Source organism: Narcine bancroftii, chromosome 7 (genome assembly GCF_036971445.1).
Source record: "Narcine bancroftii isolate sNarBan1 chromosome 7, sNarBan1.hap1, whole genome shotgun sequence".
Taxonomy (NCBI): domain Eukaryota; kingdom Metazoa; phylum Chordata; class Chondrichthyes; order Torpediniformes; family Narcinidae; genus Narcine; species Narcine bancroftii.
In genome coordinates, this window is record NC_091475.1 from 5,813,668 (window position 1) to 5,835,550 (window position 21,883).

General features: G+C 41.7%; 1 protein-coding gene across 5 annotated transcripts in view; it reads left to right on the plus strand.

Moving 5' to 3' along the window:
• Positions 1–21,883, plus strand: part of impg2a (interphotoreceptor matrix proteoglycan 2a) — a 73,168-nt gene that overhangs the window by 41,993 nt on the left and 9,292 nt on the right. For 3 of the 5 annotated variants that reach the window (XR_011341544.1, XM_069888630.1, XM_069888631.1), the window contains exons 11-17: positions 2,376–2,434; positions 2,795–2,815; positions 3,192–3,448; positions 5,623–7,460; positions 10,490–10,709; positions 11,328–11,538; positions 19,409–19,597. Coding sequence is in view for 4 of the 5 variants with exons in the window: in XM_069888630.1 (XP_069744731.1) it covers positions 2,376–2,434; positions 2,795–2,815; positions 3,192–3,448; positions 5,623–7,460; positions 10,490–10,709; positions 11,328–11,538; positions 19,409–19,597 (2,795 nt within the window). In the remaining variant the exon portion in view is untranslated. Of the gene's footprint in view, positions 1–2,375; positions 2,435–2,794; positions 2,826–3,191; positions 3,449–5,622; positions 7,461–10,489; positions 10,710–11,327; positions 11,539–19,408; positions 19,598–21,883 lie in introns of all 5 variants that reach the window. The other 2 variants (XM_069888633.1, XM_069888632.1) reach the window with 2 other exon arrangements.

A 21,883-nucleotide genomic window follows, 5' to 3' on the forward strand; every position in this document is an offset into this window, starting at 1 on the left:
TAACAATTTCTCATTGGGCGCGTAACAATTGTTGCTCCACCAATTTAAACAATTGAATCCTATTGTCTGATAACTTTTTCCAATATATTAAGCTTAACTGCTATTTTTGTGTAATTAAACACAAAACTGTGAACAGCTTTCGGAAAATTACTTATTTCATAACTAATCAGTGAAGTGCAGTGAAACAAGGCATTAGTTGAACTGTCGTCACGACAGATGTACACGTTCCACAAAATCCTGTGGCCGCCTTATGTCCTTCATAGTTACTTTATTTTGTGCTCTAAAGTTCAATCTCTTTCCATCATTGTCATTCTGATGAAGGAGGTGTTCCTCAAGTTTGTTTTTACTGTCAAGTGAATCTATGCATGCGAACAACATTTTGCCTTAATTTTCTTAGGCCACCCTGGGTACAAGCATCACAGTGGATGTGGCAATATGATGTGCAAAGGAGAAAAGAATTCTTTAAATCTAGCAAAGAGGCCGGCTGGTGTATGTGGGTCACCATAAAATCTGTTCATTGATAAATGTTCATTAACAAAGTTGGCAACACAACTTAATACTGGTCATTAATGTAAATATTTGACTTTATTCCAGTCATCCAGATGCAGACTTAACATTTAATTATACTGTTTGTGACTCAAGAGCTTATGTTACTTTGAGTAGGGCCCGGACAGAATTCGTGACCTTTAGCCTAGTTTCCTCGAGTCTGTTGCACTGATTGATTTTCATGTTGGTCCAATGTAATCGTACTCTAGCAGGGTGTCTGGGAATGGCCCTAATGATGCAGTCAGAAGGATTCTCCTTGGGCATTGATACTTCAATTAAAAAGTGAACACCTTGCTTTTACAATGATCTGCATTTGTTTCAGTAACTTGGGTGGTCCCAAACCAAAGAAGAGCTGCTCTACTTTAGGAAGGGCAGCAAGACCATTTGTGTGCGGCTAGCACCCACAAACAGCCACGTGATAACAGCCAAATAATTTATTTTTAGTGAATATTGCCCAGGAGACCAGCTCCCAAGCTCTTTTTCCAAATTACGCCATGGGATCTTTTATGTTCACCTCAGGGTACAGATGGAACCTCATTTTCACAAGATATTGGAACAGAAGTCGAGTCTGCTCCGCCGTCCTCCCAGTCAGCTCCGCTCCCTGGCCTTCTCTCCGTAACCTTTGACACCCTGATTAATCAAATGCAGCTTGGTAACAGGGCCTTCCAGCCCCTGCCTCCCAAATACCCCAATTAACCTACAGTGCCCATACACTACTTGAAAGGTGGGAGGAAACCAGAGCACCCAGAGGGAACCCACGCAGACGCAGGAGAACGTACAAACTCCTTATTGACAGTACTAAATTCGAACCCCGGTCACTGGGACCGTAATAGCATGGTGCTCAAAGGAAGGGGTTGAACAATTACTATTAATAGACTGGATTGCAGTTGCTTGATGGTAGCACGGGCTCAAGGGGCTCCTGCTCCTAATTTGGATGTTATGATGACTGTTGTGTCCAAAATGTTCATAAATGTTTCTTGTTGAAATGGTGTTCTCTCACTCCAACGGCCCATCGAGTCTGCTCCGCCATTCTAACATGAGCTGATTCATCCTCCCACTCAGTCCCACTCCCCAGCCTTTGATGCCCTGACTAATCAAATACCTGCCAATCTTGTCTTAAATGCACCCAATGACCTCGCTTTCATAGCTGCCTGAAGCATCAGGTTCCACAGACTTGCGACCTTCTGACCTAAACAAATTTTTATGCATCTCTATTTTAAATTGCGGCCTTTTATCCTGAGGATGTGCGCTCTTGTCCTCGACCCCCCCCCCCCCCCCCACCCCCACACCGTGCAAAACAACCTTGCCACATCTGTACTTTAATGCTGTAGGCTAATGATGGCACCTCTGATAATACAGCATCTGCTCGGTATTAATTTGGGCTGTCAATCAAAATGTTTATACTCAAATCTCCAGATTGGAACTTGGACCTAAAATCACCCACCAAACAATCTGCTTATTGCTGGAATAAAGCAAGAAATGCTGGAAATAAAGATCGGGTCAGGCAACGTCTGCAGGCAAGAAAAAGAAAGTCAATATATTGGGACATGTTAGGTCCTTGAAATATTGATTTTGCTTTCCTCCCCACAATGCTGCCTAACCAGTTGAGACTTTACAGTTTCCTGTGTTTATTTCTGTGAAATTTCTGACTTGTGGGCGAGAGTACGACCAATACAGCTACCCCAGTAATTTGTAGCAAATTTGTCATTTATTAGATCCTTTGGCCTGTCTCAGCTATCACTCTGCTTCTAATTAATTCCTGTTTCTAGATTTCAAATTGCCCCTTTTGTACGCCAAAGCTTTCATTGTATATATTTTTCAAATTTCAGATGGAAAACGTCTTTGGAAAATTCCCAGGATATCAGACAATTAATTTATTGGAGTTCAGGTTTGGAAACTCTGTTGTTAAAATGTAATATACTGTGAATTAGGTTTTACTTGATACATAGTTTATAAATCTGAAGAGCAAACCAGATATGAATTGAGTGTATAATTGGTGGGGTTTTTTTGTAAATTATAGAGCCAGGTGACAAATGCATTATAACAGAATGTGTAGTGTCGAATAATGGGCTACTTGTTGAGATATTTATCTATGGTACAACTGCTAAATATATGGAAGTATTTTTCACATTCTGCCACACTAAATAAAAGGCAGTGTTCAACTTTAGAACCATATGGGTAAATTATATCAAATTTTTATGTTTATATTTGCATTGCTTTGAAATTAAATTTTCATTTCTATTTTTAGGAAAAGCCAAAACCCAGACAGGTAAAATGATGTATGACCCATTTTAACCATGATTTTATTTATTAGTTAAATTTGCATTGGGTTCAATTAATAGATATGCAATATGTACTTTGTCAATGAGTTTCTGTGTTTATATGTCATGCCTCTGCCTTGCTCTGTAAAACTGCTAAACGTAAAGTCAGGAAAGAGGCCAGCAATTGTCCAGCTCCTGAACTAAGCCAATTTCCAAATTATGTTCAGAAGCTCAAAAACTCTACCTCTGTGGTCTGAGTTTATTGACACCATCTTCTCCACGTAATAGACAGTGTTTGCTCCAACAATGTCCTGATTGTTAATCCATATTTTGTTCTCTGTTAATCTATACTGTTTTAAAAAATATCTACTCCTTCTTGAGTAGCAGTAGTCATGTGACAGTTCACTGCACTGTTACATTTGATGAGAACATGGGAGTTTCACCAAATGAAACATTTAATTTCATCAATCGAGACGCCATAAACATGGAAGATGACCTTGCCCTGGGGACCGAATATCACCTTGTAGCTGCAAACCCATTGACTGAATTCAGGAATTACATCGTTGAAGCCTTGCATAAGGAAAATCTAATCGGAAATGGATCACTAACTTTCAATCCAGAGACACTTCAGTTTATGAATGGTAAACATGGTTAATTAATTTGCAGACTTGAAAAATGTTATGAAATTCCAATTGTGCAGAAACAAAGATTCAAACCTCATACCAGAGGCTTTTTTCTTTACAGAACATTCAATTAGCAGTGTCTTAAACAACATGAATTTTAACCTGGGAAGATCAGGCGATAGGTATTTAGTTTTTAATTACAGTAGAAGTCCAAAAATGCAGACTGCTCGAGCCTTGGGATTTTCTGGATTCTTGGGCAGTACTTATGAAATTCAATTTAAGGAGGAATAAAGAAGAGATGAACAGGCAAATTTTGATGGTTTACTCATTAACAAATGCCGCATGCTTCATTTATCAAAACGAGTAGTTTTAAAGAAAAATAAGGGGGATGCTTGCTTCTACTGCGCATCTGCGGCACTTACGCCTGCACAAAAGCCCATTAAATTTATAAAGTTTGAGCATTTGTCCTGAGAACAGCTGCCAGTCAGAGGTCCTGGTGGGCACTGAAAGATCTACATTGTTGTGAGGCCACCTGTTCTGCTTGCAGTAACATTCCATAGCTGACTGGTCCCCGGTATACTGCTGGCTTCCGTCTCCTTCCAACATCATGGGCACTAAACCACAGGTGAAAGATCTCGAGGCCTTCTGACTCTCCATGTCCCAGTTGATCTGAAAAAAAACCAGACGTTCAGAAACCTTCACATGCTGCTGGTTACTCCTTCCGCGGAGCTGAGAGACTGGAAACGGCAGATCCCATTCCCTCTGCCCACCATGTCACAGAATTCCCCGTAAATTCGGGCAGCAAAGTGGTGCAGCTCCCGTCTCGCTGTTCAGTCAAGGATTCTGACATGTGGGGTGTCTCCATGTTCTCTCTCTCTCTGATGGTGTGCATTTTTTTCCCCCAGTTACTCCAATTTCTTCCCACATTCTAGGGATGTGTGGGTTGGTAGGTTAGTTGGCCACTGTAAACTATGCCTGTTGCTTTGGGTGGGAGGAAAATTGGAGGGGGTGGGGGAGGCATTGCTGGGCATGTGGAGAGAATAAAATGAGGTGAGTGGGTGGTTGTCTCACACACAGTGTGTCAAAGGGCTTGTTACCATTGACTGTAGACTCAGTGGTGTGTGCAGGGGTGGTGAGGGAGATCAGATAGATTGCTACCTGACCTCTGGTGCCTTCTGCACTTTGGCCCTGCAATGAGTGCAGAACATGTTGACATGGGCACTCCAGCCAGCTGTCACGTCCATATAGTAGTGGGCTGCCTGCATGATCTAGTCCATGAAATATTCCCTACGAACTCTGAAGCCCATCTCTGCTAATCTGACATGTTCCCCATGTTCAAAATAACATTATTGATGTTGCATAGCACCTCTCATTTCTGCTTGATGGGCTGTTAAGGGTCTGCATGAAAAAACTTGCCACATGTTGTTGGCTGTAAGTGCCAAATCTCAGAAATTCTATCTGCATAAAATATACATTGTACAAATTTGTGAGATTAAAACATCTTTTCCATTTGGTGCATTTCACACATGTTTTTTTTATTTCAGAAAATTTAGTGAACAGTATCACCATTACTGGTTGGAGGCGAGTTCCAATATATTAAATCGCACCAAATCTAAGATTGGGCAACTATCCTAATCTTAATCTATTTTTTAACTCTCCAAAAATTGCTTGTGTGAAGTTTGATGTTCACAACTATGATACCTGCCTATTTTGCGCTAAAAGCCAACTTTTATTCACTGTTAAAGCTCATATTTGGAACAAAGGCCACATTGCCAAACCATTTGAGTGGAGTTGGGCTGTTAAGACTCGGGAATTTCAATCTCAAAATAGGAGCTAGCCTTTCGGATGAGATCTGAAAATAAATTTCAGAATGAAATGTTCCATTTGTGAGATTTTCAAAGAAAATTTCTCATTGGGCATGTAACAATCTCTCATTGGGCAACTAACAATTGTTGCTTCACCAATTTAAACAATTGAATCATATTGTGAGATAACTTCTTCCAATATATTAAGCTCAACTGGTATTTTTGTGTAATCACAGCAAACTTAAGCATGAAACAGCTTTTGGAAAATTATTTGTGTTCCATAACCTACCACTGAAGTGCAGTGAAGCAAAGCATTAGCTGAACTATTGTCACTACATTCCAACTCCTGCAAACTTAAAGTGAAATAAAATTTGCATTTGTTTTTAGAGCTTTCAAACAAAAAGGATGAAGGTGGAAATTTCCTGGAGGATAATGCAGTATCAGTTCAATCATATTTAACAGTCATTGATCAACTGTCTGTTAAAGCATCTGAGGAAAGGCTGCCTAATGCTGCCACTTCCCCTGTTACTCGAACTGATCAAACGACACCTGTGGACCAACAGCACGTTTCTGAAGAGATGGCACCACTGCCAGCCAGAGAAGTGTTCACATTATTCTCACAGTCTGAAATAGATGTGCAAACAACGATTAATGGCGGTGAAAGAATAAAAAAGACACCAGATTCCTTTGTATCTCAGATCCTTGACAATACAACAAACCAGCCCGTTTTTGACAAAAGTACTCTTGTTGATTCCGAATCTGGGTCTGGGACTGAACAAGATTATTTGTGGCCCTGGTTTACGGCAGCTTCTCAACCAATTTCTTATGACAGGCCACAAAGTAGCAATTTGATTCCGATCACAGATGAGAACATCCACGAGGCATTGCCCATGGATCATCTCACAAGTCAATCAAATAACAGAGAACTGATCAATAATTCAACTGCCATCATCTCAAATGAAGTTGATGCACTTTGGACAACTGAAGCAGTTTCAGGTTTTGGTACCAGAATCGTATCTCAAATCACAGAGGTGAGAACGAAGCAAGCCCCTGTTGAATGGACACTAGATAGTTTGCTGGAATTAACAATGCAAACATCTGCACCAGCTGAAAATAACCTTGTTGCAGTGCCACCGATTACTGAATTACCCACTGATGCTCGAACAAGGACAGAAGCCTTTGATACCCAGCGTATAGGAACACAGTCGTCCACCAGAGGAAACCAGGCCACTATTTCTTTCATGACGGGACAGTTTACTACAGGGCCATACGCCAAGGCGAATATATTAACCGAATTGGCCTCCACGTGGCAAGATAGCACTACGGGAAATCCAGTGATAAAATCTTTACCCGCTGAAGATGAGGCAGTAAAGTCACCTACCGCTGGCAGCAGGCCACTCCTGGCAGCAATTTCCAAAACGGAGCAGCTGATCACTAAGTCATCCACTAGCAGCAGTTTCTCTGCCTTATCACGGGAACCCGTGAAATCGGTCATCAATTCCTCTTCCAAAGCACAATCCGTATTGGATCCTTCAGTTATGATCCAATCACATACCGAATTACCTAATGACTTGCAACCTTTTACCAAAATACTTGCTCCAGTTGACACTGTCACGTCTAATATTATTGATACTGAATTGAACAACTTTGTCCAACAGAATACAGATGGTTCCGTAGTCATTGAACCTTCCATTCAATCTAATACAACTCGGCCCATTTCAGGATTCAGTACCAACATTGCACAAGCATTCAGTGAACCTGACAGTGCAGTTGATTATGTGAATGAACCGATCAGCGCTTTAAACCTCAGGACAACATCTGCACCTGTGCAGCTTTCTAGTAAACCATCTTCCCCGCGAGATCTGATGGAAGAATACATTACTTTAGGCCCGCGTTACCCTGCTATTACAGAGCACGATGAGGTGAAATCCTCTCAAAGTGCAACACTGGATAACGAAGAATGGTCTGAAGTTCAGGATATCTCCGTTGAATTGGATGACGCAGACTTGATCTATCCGCATGAAGGCCCCAACAATGAGGAAGAAATAACCAGTGACTATGAAGAATACAGCGGAAATCAACGTACGTCAAGTGACAGTCGCACCTCTTCCCAGGCCCTGACTGTCTTCTTCAGCCTGCGTGTTACAAATATGATTTTTTCCGAAGACCTGTTCAACAAAAGTTCACATGAATACAAAGCTTTAGAGCAGCGATTCTTGGAACTTGTAAGTTTACCATTTCAAATCGGGTAATCTGGGTCAGGAACTCGTAGTCAGTGATAAAATGATTACAGTTTGTAGTGTCCCTAAATTGATCTGTGGCAAGAGTTTTCTTTTGTCCAACATCCACTATTGTCTGGCCTCAGTTCAGTAGGGAAGAGCAGGCAGCTATGATGTCATCCAACTGTCTGAGGATTCACACACAGACAAAGTCAGGGAGAAATGCCTGCAATTGGGAGCATGTGACAAATGCAGATTGATGCACTTGAGCAGAGTAGAACAGCAACTTGTGCTTATTTAAGATGTAAAAGGAGCGCAATGATCATGAGTTTATTTAGTTACGCACCAGACAACAGCAACAGAAATGAGCCCAGATGGTGTCATATTCAAAATTATTTTTTAATTATTAATTAACAATAATATAACACCTTATCTAATTTATCTACATCCATCTAAACATATCTACACAACCCCCCAACTATGTGTGAATATACCTATATATATGTGTGTTTATTGTGTGTGTGTGTGATGCCTTTGCCACTACAGCTTTGGCCTAATTCTGGAAAGGCAATTCAAAGTTCAGTGTCAGAAAATCCAATGTTGACACAACAGGCTTTAGATGGACACGATACACAGGCTTTAGATGGATGCAAAAAAAATTCATGAAGTAGGTGGGAGAGACCAGGGTGACAAATTGTTTATTAACTCAAGAAATCCTTGTTGATTTGCTTCCAGAAAAATTTCCTTTTTTTGTTAGCCGTGGTGTAGTTCAACGATTCCCCTTTGGCCATGATGGGATTCATCCAGTCCTCTTTGGCCACGATGGGATTCAACCACTCCCCTTTGGCCATGATAGGATTCAACCAGTCCCCTTTGGTCACGATAGGATTCATCCGGTCCCCTTTGGCCACGATGGGATTCAACAAGTCTCCTTTCAAAGTGACCTTTCCTTTTTTGGTCACGGAGTGGTATTCTCATTCTCCTAAAACACTGAGAAATCAAGGCAAATTATCTATCATCACACGAGGCCACATTCAGCACAGAATCCCTTCAAAAGATATTTCTCCAAGTGCTGTCTCCTTAAAATGGCCATTACTCATTCCACTATAACATGGGGGAACAGATTGTCTACAACCACACATGAGGCCACTTCAGCAGTACTGTATTACTTCCAAGAGCTCTGCTCCGGAGCACTGCTTCCTTACAATGGTCCAAAATAAACTGTGCACTGTGTCTTGAATATGTTGGTCACATGGTCTCTACACCTGGGTTTTCCAGGGCCCCTTCCTCTCTTTTCAGATGCATCCAGTTTAGGAGCACGCTGTCCACAGTCTGTCTGTCAGCTCACAATCAATCTGCAAAACCTGCAGGGTTTTGTTAAATTTGTTCTCTAAAAGTGACAGTCCCACTCAAATGAAAATGACCTGAAAATGGGAGCAAGTAATAATTACATTGTAAGCCATACATAATTCTTGCTGTAGCTGAACAGGTACACTGTAAATGAAAACTACAAAACAACCATAATACTCTACTTAATTGAATTAAAAGGAGACAATAAATACAAAAAAGATAATAAATATTCATAGTTATCCTCTTGCAAAAAGGGACTTTGCAACAGTGCAAACAATCCTTTCTGTGGTCTTGGAGTTCGTGTTAGTGCAACAAGGGTTGCTCCAGGAGCCTGAACTGTCGGAAAGAAACTGTTCTTGAACCTGGAGGTTCCATATCATTAGTTAAGAGTTGTTTAATTCCTTTGTTTCCCATAGCCACACCTACATTCATCACAAGATGTATATGGTTTTGTAATGCTACTCGTCAAACAGTTGCTATCAGACCATTACATCTGGTAATTATTGCCCAATTCATCACGTATTAACGTCCATGTGAAGTCTTCACTGGTCTTCTAAAGATGAAAATAAACTGCTGATTTAGGTACATTTTGAAAATACTGACTACACTCAAACTTTTCTCCATTCATTCTTAATTTCAACTCTCCTCCAACCAATTATGAATCCAGTTTGCTTTCCACCCCTTCCATGCACTTTTATAGTTATAATGTTCCTGTATTTTAAAGGCTTTCCTGAAATCTACACGTACTGCGTCCAATATACTTCACTCATCTACAACATCCGTTACCACCGCAAGGGGCTCTAAGTTTTATCAGGAAAGATCATTCCTTTCGGAAGAGTGTTTGAAAGTATGGTGACAGTAAGAAGCAGAACAACTAGAGCAGTGGTTCTCAACCTTTTTCCTTTCCATTCACATACCACTTTAATTAATCCCCATGCCATCGGTGCTCTGTGATTTGTAAGGGATTGCTTTAGGTGGTGTGTAGGTGGCGAGCTCTCCACTGGCCACCGTGACAGAGGTGCACCAAAGAAAAGGTACAAGGACTGCCTAAAGAAATCTCTTGGTACCTGCCACATTGACCACCGCCAGTGGGCTGATAACGCCTCAAACCGTGCATCTTGGCGCCTCACAGTTTGGCGGGCAGCAACCTCCTTCGAAGAAGACCGCAGAGCCCACCTCACTGACAAAAGGCAAAGGAGGAAAAACCCAACACCCAACCCCAACCCACCAATTTTCCCCTGCAGCCGCTGCAACCGTGTCTGCCTGTCCCGCATCGGACTTGTCAGCCACAAATGAGCCTGCAGCTGACGTGGACTTTTACCCCCTCCATAAATCTTCGTCCGCGAAGCCAAGCCAAAGAAGAAGGTGGGAAAGGAAGGTTGAGAATCACCGCTTTAGACCCATTTGTTACTGAAATATTTTGCTTGAGATAAATAGTCATTGGCCCATTTCCTTTGGAGTCATGAAACTGTGCACATAACGAGTCAATGAGGGACGATTAAAACAGTGGTTTTCAAACTTTTTCTTCCCGCTCACATCCCACCTTAAGCCATCCCTTACCAATCACAGAGCACCGATGGGATAGGGAATACTGAAAGTGGGATGTGAGTGGAAAGAGAAAGGTTGAGAACCACTGGTGTAAAGTTTACTGCAGATTAATCAGCTGAATTTTCCTTCCTTTCCAGCTTGTTCCTTATTTGCAGTCCAACTTGACTGATTTTAAGCACCTTGAAATCTTAAACTTCAGAAATGGAAGTATCATTGTGAACAGCCGCATGAAGTTTGCAAAGCCCGTGCCACAAGATGTCACCAATGCTGTTTATCTAATCCTGGATGACTTCTGCAACACAGCATATCAAACTATGAACCTTGCCATTGATAGGTTTTCTCTGGACGTTGAATCGGGTAGACTATTTCTACTGTTGCATGTTCTCAATATTTATTGATCAATGTCCATTTGCCTACGTGAGATTGGGATGGGCTTTGATTTCCTCATGATCACAGCTAATTCAAAGTGTTTGCCATTTTTGAGGCAATGAAGCAGCTTAGTTGAGTTCCGGACTCATGGTATCAGAGCCTGATCATGGGTTCTGACTGCGTGAAGTTTGTAAGCTTTTTTTTCTCTGTGATTCTTTTGGGATGCAAATTGGTAGCTTAATTGGCCACTAATAGAGTTTGCAGAAGATGATGAGAATGTAGAGAGATTTTAAAAAAAAAGGGACTAATGTATGCTACGAGCCCAGAGGACCCCAAAACTAAGACAAAAATTCCTTTTATTTATCTTTAAACATGAAAACGGAATCAAACTTTAACTTACTAACTTAACTTAACCCCCTTTTAATTCTAAGCGCACGTGTACGTAATGGGTGTGTAAGTTCAGAAAAGTTCTTTGATTCACCATCCAATCTCACTTCTCACTCCTCCAAGTTCACTGGTTGCAGGCAGTTCTTATACGGTGCACAATTGGTTCCATTGTGACTGAACACGTTGTGGCTAATGCAGTCCTACGTGGTCTCATTTCAGGCGATGGCGCAGATCCATGCAAGTTTCAAGCCTGCGATGAATATTCCGAATGCCTGGTGAACCACCAAACGGGCGAGGCTGAATGTGTCTGCAATCCTGGGTACCTGAGTGTGGATGGCCTGCCCTGTCAAAGTATTTGTGATATAGACACAGATTTCTGTCTCAATGATGGTAAATGTGATACAATACCTGGCCAAGGAGCAATCTGCAGGTATATATATTATGGTTAACTTTCTTCGGACACTAAAATGCCAATTATTATGTTAATTATAGTGACTAATGTCTGTTACTTACCATTTCTCTGGCATACTCTCTGTTAGCTGTTCTCGGTTTATCAAAAATAGTCACTTTGGATCACGCCCAGTTCTCAGCAGGTCAAAACTTCTGTTGTCAGTTGATTTTAGCCACATCAACTGAATCCTTTTACTCAACAATTTTAGGCAATTATAAGTTTTTCTATCCTATTAGTTTCTAATTTTGATTTGAGATAAGATGATCTCTTAAAAAAAAAATAACATTATTCTGCCAATCTGTCAATATATGAGGTTTGGAGTAAAATATTGATGCGAACAAACTTGGTAAACAGTCTGCTGAAATTGTACTTCAGTGTGTGATTTACAAGAATCGACCTTGCTGCTGGGAATGTGAAATTAATGAAAAGTTATGCCATGTGGCCATTGATACGAATGCTTTTAAACATGTTCTAGCATGAGTCGTTAATAATCCCGCTGTGGGCAGAGTGGTGCTTAAAAGTGGTAAATTAATAAGATCTGAGATTCCCAATGAGATCAAAAACGAACAAGTATTATTTTCGACAGGACTGGGTATCAAAATTCATTCCTAGATAGAAGAATTAGATTAGGGACAGTGGTGGTGAGTTCAAAATGGTTCTCTTGTCTTGTATGAGAATCCAGAGCTGAGGGCAAGAAAATTGTGCCATGCCCTATTGCATATGATACTGCTAGGTAGTTTTAGTAATGTGAAGTGAGTTTTAACAGCTGTATGTGCATCTGGTTTCTATATAAATTGTGTCACAGATCACCAAGTGAGTCTTTACCCATAGAGGCCCCAGGCATAATAGCCGAACTTTGCCTGAATGCTTCCACTGTTACTTCAACTGGCTTCAAGGAAACATAATGGTGGGATTCTGAACTCCCAGAGAAGGTCAGCGTTCTGAGTTCCAATAGATCAGTGGCTTCTGTGGCAGCTTTCTCCTGGCAATGTGCCACTGTACAAAGCTGCAAGTAACAGAGGATGCTACTTTTGAAAGTACTAAACAGCTACAAGAGGCCATCGTGGCTTGCTGCAGATAGAGGTATTTTATATCGGTGAAAATAGCTCTTTGGGGACACAACCATCAGGGCTCTTTGTGAATTTGGGAGGGCCCATGACCACATCAAACTTCCACCAAAGTCATAGGAAGGCACTTTACACTAAAGGAGAAGAGATTGTACCTTATTGTTCACACATACCTGCAGTGTGACACAATTGTAGTTGTTTTCATACAGGGCTTTTTCCCAGGTTATTCATCAGCCAGGAACTAATGTGTCACTTGTGCAAAAAAATCAGATTGCTTTGTGGCATAACCTTGTGCAGATCATGGACCTTACAAAGGACAGAGGAGCGTGGAGATGGTTCCAAGGCTATTTAGGGGGTCGTGCATTCGGGTACATGCAGCTCAGCCAATCAGTGAAATCATGGTCAGGATGTGGCTGTGGCTGGCAAGGAGTGCGTTTGTTACGCATTCCAGGTTGTCCGAACGAGATGGTGGTGTGTTGGCTTCTTGATAGCTTGATGTGGCTGAGTAGCTTGCGAAGTCACCTTTCAGAATCGACTGAGTTGATGTGGAATAAGATTCATGGTTAAATTAAGGGAATCTTCCTTTCAAACTGCAAGAGTGGTCGTCTGTGTTTTCGAACCGCAATACGGTTCTATTGACCGAGATGGAATTGAAATTTGAAAGTGGATTAGAATGGCCAGATGCCTCTAATTTGACTTGAATTGAGTTGTTTATTGTCACTTTTATTTCATTTCAATGAGTGTGATTTTAGCAAGAGCTGAAGATGCAAAGTGGGGATGAATTTCTGGGCCATTGTTGTCGTCTGGTCTGATAACATAGCACCTACATCATGGCTCCTGAGGTTTCAGTATTTAACCAATTGAGTTGAAACCTGGATTGAATTCCCACAATAGCAATTAAAGTTGTGAAGATTTTGTGCAAGTTATCTACTGACCTGCCTTTGCTCCAATTGATTCACTTTAATGATCAGGACTGAAAGAAATGTTGTCCGCTCCAGAAGGCATTGACATCGAAACACCAGCTTTGAACTTGGTCATGGAGGCTGTTGAAGTTGAGGATGTGAGGAGGGGAGGGAGAGTGTGCGGGGGATGTTGGACAGCCAGAACTCCAAAAAAGTTTAATCGTCGAGTTTACCCTGAAAAGCTATGCAGCGTGCCCTCCAAGAGGAGGTGGGGTCCATGGGGGTATCCCGGAATCATGCCATAGTCCTTGAAGTCACCTTACAATTGACTTGGGGCCTCAGAGTTAAGTTCGCATCTTTGAAACCTGCCTGGCCAGGCCTGAGCTCTAGGAGTCCGTCTAATGACAAGGCCCAATCCAAGATCTCAGATTCAGGGCCACCCAATGTCTTGCTTGGACGACAAAGATTTAGATACTGGGTCTGAGCCAGGATGTTCTCGGGCTGGCACTGACTGTAATTTCAAAGACCACTTTTAATCTGAGGGCTATCCAGATGTGGGGGCCCCAGGTCAACTGTAAGGTGACCTCAAAGACTGTATCAGGATGTCCTTGATGTCAGGATGTCCTTGAGGACTGCGGCCTGAGTCTGGGTGACTGCTGTGGACCCCACCTCCTCCTCCCGGGGTGAAATGTGACCACCCTCATGACAAAAGGCAGTGGAAAATGTTTGCCATTTGAGTTTCTAATGTGAGCAGCTGTTTTAAGAAAGACATTGCTTTTATGTATTTTTTTGAACAGCATGGAGCATTGTCTTTAATTGTTCAATCTCTGGAACAGATAGATCCTCCACTTTAATTTCTTTGTCCTCTTTCAGTTATTTAATGTCCTTTCATGCAATATCAGTAGTTCCAAAGACAGTGTGACTTATTGATTCTGAACTGCTCCTGGGATCTTCTGTTACACATCACTGCTTGTTGTTGGAATAGGATTTTGGCAACCATAGCCATGACCCCAATACTGCCTTTTGTGTAGATAATACTGAATGATCCATATGCAACTATTTTCCGTAGGTCCCAATGCATATTGTTCTTATTACCTAAATCATTGCTGTGTTGACAACTGGCTTCATGTATTTAACTCTTTCTTTCATAACAGATTCACTCCCCGCAATAGCTTAGCTCCTTGGTCTCTTCTTGCAATCCACAATTCCCTGACTGGACCACCTTTCCTTGATCCACTTTTTCTTCTCCAATTGAAATTTTGTCAGTATTCTACCCTACGAATCTTCAATTAGAAATCAGTAATAAAATAAAAGTGCAAAATTGTGTTTTGGTTTTAAAGAGCTTTGGTACGTTTTCGAGATACGGTGAAACCCTACTATCCAGCACCAATGGGGGATTGGTAGTTGCCAGAAGAGTGAATTTTCCAGTTGCTCGAGACTGCATGTTGTGCGATTGGTTAAGTAGCAGCGGGGCGCGGCAGTTTTAAACTTCAGTATTTTTTTTAACCTCTTTATATTCTGCAATATTTGCCGGCAGCTTGAGGTTGCCAGTTGTGTGACTCCCAGATAATAGAGTTTAACTGTATATCCAAGTCAGAATCTTAAGCTGAACTTTCTCAGCAGACTGCAGATGCTGGAATCTGGAACAAACTGCTGGAGGAACTCAGTGGGTCGGGGCAGCATTTTTGGAGGTAAAGGGATGCCTGTACAGATGCTATTTGATCATATAGAAGTTTCATAGTTTTGATAAAAGCCAAGCCATTTGACTAATCTAATCACAAAAAGAATTGAAAAGCCACCTTTCAAACATTCAACATATTTAATTAATTAATCTGTATAACATTTTTGAAAAAAGGTACTTTAGTATTTTTGTAAATGTTATTGTATGGATTGCTAATGCCAGATTCTCATTTGATCTCAATTGTCACAGACCAAAATTGGACTCGATTAAATTAGACACTGCCAGATCTTGTACATTTCAATGAAATCGTTCTGTTGATATTTTTGGCAACCAAAACTGAGGCCCATAACAGATCGGGTAAATTCTGCCAGTTTATTCAATTACTGCCGTGTCACGTGAATGTCTTTACCTGAGAAGCCTTCAATATTACATATTAATGTATTGCACAGCATACAATATATGGTAACTTTATTTTAATAAACATTAAATTTCTCCTGTATTGGTATAAAATGCATTGCTCCATTGGTTCGGAGTTTCAGATGGTTTCTAGAGCTGCAATGTCACAGAATTTTACAGCACTTGGATCTTTGGTCAGACCTCTTAAATAAAGGCATGACTTTAGCCATCCCCCAATCTTTTGGTGTCTAAGGGTGATGCTAATATCTCTGTCAGAGCCCCTGCAATTTCTTTATTAGCTTCTGAAAATGTTCTGGGCCGGCCATTCTTAATGGGGGCCATAGAGCCTCCCATGGGGCCCTGTTTATATTGGGAGCCACAGACTGAAATCATAAAGTATTTTTTATGTGGTCGGTAGAACGGTATGGAAGAAATCAACTAAACTTGACTGCTTCACAGGGAAGGGGGCTCGTAAACTTTGAGGAGAGTCCTAAGGGGGGCATAACCAAAAAAAAGGTTGAAAAGGCTGTTCTAGGTACACTTATAAAATTACATTTTTAAATTTAAATTTAGACGTGCATCACGGTAACAGGCCCTTCCTGCCCATGAGCTCGTGCTGCCCAATCAACCTACAACCCTGTAAGTTTTGAAAGGTGGGAGGAAACTGGAGAACCCGGAGGAAACCCACGCAGGCATAGGGAGAATGTGCACACTCCTTACAGACAGCGCTGGATTCAAACCCGGGTCACTGGTGCTGTAATGGCGTGGCGCTAACCGCTCTGCTAACTGTTCCACCCCTTCATCAGGATGGGAGAAGCCAGAGAGTAGTGGTGGATGGTTTCTTCTCAGACTGGAGCCCTGTGATGAGTGTTGTGCTTCAGTGATCGGTGCTGGGACCATTGTTGTTTGTCATCTATATCAATGATCTGGATGATAATGTGGTAAATTGGATCAGCAATCAGCAATTGGAGGTGCAGAGGGATCTGGACCAGCTGAAAAATGGCAGATGGAATTTAATGCAGACAAGTGAGGTGTTGTATTTTGGAGCGACAAACCAAGAATAGACATACACGGTGAATGGTAGGGGATTGGGAATACACATACATAATTCCGTGAAAGTGGCATCACAGGTGGATAGGTTGTAAAGAGAGCTTTTGGCTTATTGCCCTTCATAAATAAAAATATTGAGTACAGGAGTTGGGATGTTATGGTAAAGTTGTTTAAGACATTGGTGAGGCCAAAATTGGAGCATTGTGTGCAGTTTTGGTCACCTAATTACAGGAAAGGGATCAATAAGATAGAAAGAGTGTGGAGAAGATTTACTAGGAGGTTGACCAGACTCCAGGAACTGAGTTACAGGGAAATGTTAAACAGGCTAGGACTTTATTCCCTGGAGCACAGAAGAATGAGGGAGATTGGATAGAGGTATTTAAAATTATGAGAGGGATAGACAGGTAGGCTTTTTCCACTGAGGGCAGGTGAGATGCAAACCAGAGGACACAAGTTAAGAGCGAAAGGGGAACGTTTTAGGGGAAACGTGAAGGGGATCTTCTTCACACAGAGAGTGGAGGGAGTGTGGAAGAAGCTGTCATCTGAAGAGGTGAATGCGGACCCAATTTTAACATTTAAGAGGAATTTGGACAGGTACATGGATGGGAGAGGTATGGAGGGATCTGGGTGCAGGTCAGTGGGACGAGGCAGAAATAATGGTTTGGCACAGACTAGAAGGGCCAAAGGAACCTGTTTCTGCGCTGCAGTGTTCTAGGTCCTGGGGATTTATCTATATTCATATGCTTTAAATCCTCCAATTCTTATTCTTTTGTAATATGAATATGTTCCGAGCTATTCATTTCTTTTAATATATTAGCTTCTCTGGCCTTCTAAATACAATTGCAAAATATTAATTCATCTCGCTCATTTCCTGTGACTTCACACATTACCAATGGCATTGATCCGAAAGGGGATCAATTCTCACTCCATTGTTCTTAACATCCCTCATTAATCTTATCTGCCAAACCCATCTTGTGCTCTCTTTCTGCCCTCCTGATTTCTCTCTTGTGAAGTTCTGTTCCTGGCACCAGCCAGTGACTGAATGACCCACCCCTTCACCTGTCCATTCCCTGCTCCACTCTCAGTGAATGAAACCCCATGCAATGCAGCTGTTACTGGCTGAAGGGTACAGACTGAAGTCAGTTCATTCAGACATAAAAAATAAAACAAAGTATGTATGTGGTCAAAATGGTTGTTTTGGCCAGCTGGACACAGATGGCAACCCTAACTTCACCAAGGATCTGTCCTGGTTCAAACTTACTGCCACAGGAGAGGAGTGCAAATTAAATCTCCCTGATGTGCCTCCTTCTCTTGCACAGATTGTTTCAATGAGACCTGGGACTCCTGAGTGGAGGTAAGAATCCTTTACTGCTTTGCTGTCATGGAATGAGTTATACTGGAGTGCTCTGAGCATTGTAGTTTCACAGGAAAGGGATGAAAACCACAGCCCCTACATCTCACACACCAAGAATTTGTCAACACGGGTTATATCTTTCAATTTTGTTGAAAAATCAAGAGCAGATATCAAATCTCATCCCTCAGAGAGCGGGGAGCAGACTATGCAATGAAACTCCTTGCACAGATTGCTGGCTTTATGGATAAAGTGTTTTTTCGTTCATTCACTGAATGTGTGTTGGTGGGGGGGTGGTTGCTGGCTGGGCTAGCGCTCATCACCTGTCACTCATTGCCTCCTGAACTGAGTGACATTCCAAAGAGCTCAGTTCAGGTATTCCAAAGTTCAGGAGATTTCTTGCTCTAATTCATCTTGTCACCTTCAGCAAAAGATCCCTCTTTCACGCACACACACATGCAACACCACAGGAGAATGGTCTGCCCTATGGCTAAGTCACTTACTTGCATGAGGATAAATCTGAATAGTTATTATCTATATAATTTTTTTGTATTTATTGGTTTTTTTTTGTCCAACTAAATATACCATTGTATTTTTAAATTTTTTATATAACCAAGTACCTGCCCACTCAAGCTGAAGCTGGCTCTATTTTTCTTTCGTGCACATTCCATACTGTGTACAACACCAATAAATCAAACTGAAACAGTATTCACAGTAGTAATGACTACTGTAGCCGTGAATCCAGTTAATTGCACCCTTCTTCTGCTCTCTTTCAACCATTCTATTATTGAACCCCTTATTGCCATCCAAACCTATCTTAATGTTTCATTATTTTAAGCACTTCTAATCTCTTCCAAGTCTTTTATAATTTTCTTCATCATCTCCCTGAGATCGTTTTAAATCTCTATATGTAATGTGTAAGTTCGTGCCCCTTCTGAAAGTTGTTTCAACTAATTTTATGCTGATTTCGTATGCAGCCAGTATGTGTGTTATATGGTCAGGATAATGTGAACTATTTTGTAACTGCGTAAGAATACACTGTAGTAACTGTAGTGCACCACTGTGTATATGAGTGTGTGAACAGTTTCCTGACATGGTGGAAGGCATTAGTAAGTAAACTCTCTTCTGTTATTTGAATCTTGCATCTCTAAGAAGCCTCCCAAGTAATTCAGAGACATAACAATGTGGAAGTGTTGAATATTGTCCTGACAACGGAGGTCCCTAAAGGCTGACCAGCAGTCAAACAGTTGAAATCTCCCGACCAAAGCTGCCTGCCCCGCCTTTCATTTTCATTCTCTTTTGAAGATCAGGGCTATTGATTTTGGACTAGCTCACCAGATGGCCTGAAGGATTGTAGACAATAAAGTTTAACCGGCGGTAAAAGTATGTCTGTCTTTGACAGGTGTCGTGTGGGAGAGAACTGGTGGTACAGAGGAGAGCACTGTGAGGAGTATGTCTCTGAAGCATTTGTTGTAGGCCTTGCCATCACCTCTGTGGCTGGTTTCCTTTTGGTTGCTTCTGCTGTAATTTTCTTTGTCGCCAAAACTCTTCGTGCTCAATATGCCAAAAGTAGAACTGAGGATTTCAGAAGGTAAGCGTCAGAGTAAATTGATATGTTAAAAACATAAACAGCAGAAATCTCCTCCCAATGATCTAATGATGGAGATGGTTGACTCCTGTTCGATGCCTCAGGAATCAGACCCAGCACAACCTTTTAACCTAGTGAAAGTTCAGACCGTTCTTGTATCTGGCCAGCTGTTTGTAGAGCACCATTTTGGATATGTTGAAAATTCATCCCCTGTTGGTTCCTTGAATATCATCCATCTTTCATTTTGGAAAAAAAAAAGTCTTTTAATTACTGTGAAGAACAATATCAATATCCACAGAAATTACCTTCTGCATGACAACATTTTGTCCAGTGATCCTCACGTGTCTCTTTGAGAGTAAACAAGTGGTTCTCAATCTTTTTCTTTCCACTCACATACACTTTAACTATTCCCTAGGCCATCAGTGCTCTGTGATTGGTAAGGGATTGCTTAAGGTGGGATGTGGGTGGGAAGAAAAAGATTGAAAACCACGGTTTTAATCGTACCTAATTGACTCGTTATGTGCACAGTTTCATAACTCCAAAGGAAATGGGCCAATGACAAATTTTCTCAAGCAAAATATTTCAGTAACAATTGGGTCTAGAGCAGTGATTCCCAACCTTCCCTTCCCACTCTCATCCCACCTTGAGCCATCCTTTACTAATCACAGAGCACCAATGGCCTAGGGATTACTTAAAGTGTTATGTGTGTGGAAAGAAAAAGGTTGAGAATCACTGATGTCGACCTTCTAATCCCAGTAATGTGTCCTTTCTCCTTGGTTTGTTTATATAGCATTCCCTTAAAATGATCAATTCATTTAATCAGTTGCTTGTTTTAGCGCAGTACATATTTTAAGTGTTTTTTGGGAAATATCTTTACTGACTTTTTGTGACCAACTTGGCTAGCCCTAATTAGGGCAGAACTTCAAGGTGGAATCAGAATCAGAATTCATTGTCAGGAACAAGACATGAAATTTGGTGTTTTTTGGCAGCATCACAGGGCAAACATCCATATTATAACCATCTTACAACATTACTATTTAAAAAAAAAATAAAAAGAACAGTTCATGAAAAGTGAGGCAGTGTATGTGATTCATTGATTATTCAGGAATCTGATGGCAGCGGGGAAGAAGCTGTCCTTGTGCCGCTGAGTGATCGTCTTTAGGGTCCTGTACCTTTTCCCTGATGATAACAGAGTGAAGAGGGCGTGGCCTGGGTGGTGGGGGTATTTGAGGAGAGAGGCTGCTTTTTTTAAGACACCGCCTCATATAGATGTCCTCGATGGAGTGAAGTCTGGTGCCTGTGATGTCGCAGGCTGAGTTAACAATTGTCTGGAGTTTATTCTTGTCCTGAGAGCTGGCGCCTCCAGACCAGGCAGTGATGCGCCCAGCTAGAATGCTCTCCACGGTACACCTGTAGAAGTTGACGAGCGTCTTCGGTGACATACCGAACCTCCTCAGACACCTCACAAGGTATAGCTGCTAAAGACCCTTCTTGGTGATTCCACCACAGGTTTCGTGTTGTAGCAATCACATCAAGAAACCTTTAATAAATTTAAAAACATTTTGTTTCACTTTTCCAAAGAAAATTAAATTATTAAAATATTGAATACTGGGTAATACACAAAACTGTGGAGAAACTCAGAAGGCCTCGCAGCATCTTTATGAAGTAAAAGGTAACCAACAATTCGGGCCTGAGCTCTTCATCAAGGTGTGAACAGAAACCCTGAATAAAAAGGTGGGGGGTGGGGAGGGGAGGGAGGGAGGAAGGGGCAGGGGGAGGTGCGCAGGCTAACAGGTAAAAGGTCATAAGTGGATATGGGTGGGAGAGAAGAAGAGAAAAATTCTGAGAAGTGATAGAGGGAGGGGGAGCTCTCTGAATGGAAGGTGGTGGAAAGGAAACAAAGGAATAGGGAAAGAGAGAGGAGAGGGGCTGAACAGAAAGCGGGGACATCGATGTAAATGTCACCTGATTGGTGAGTGCCCAGATGGAATACAAGTTTTTGTTACTCCAATTTGCCAATAGCCTCAGTTCGGCAGGGCTTGAGGTCATAGATGGATATGTCACTATGGGAATGGTTGGCCACTGGGAGGTCCCAGCAGGCAAAATAAAGGTGCTCGATGAACCACAGTCCACGTTCAGTCCCTCTGATGTAGAGGAGACCAGAATGGGAGCACCTGATGCACTGGATGTCTCCTGAAGATTCACAAGTGTTGCTTCACTTGGAAGGACTGTTTGGGGTCCCAAATGGTGGTGTGGGTGCAAGTGGTGCACTTCCTGCAGTCATTGGGG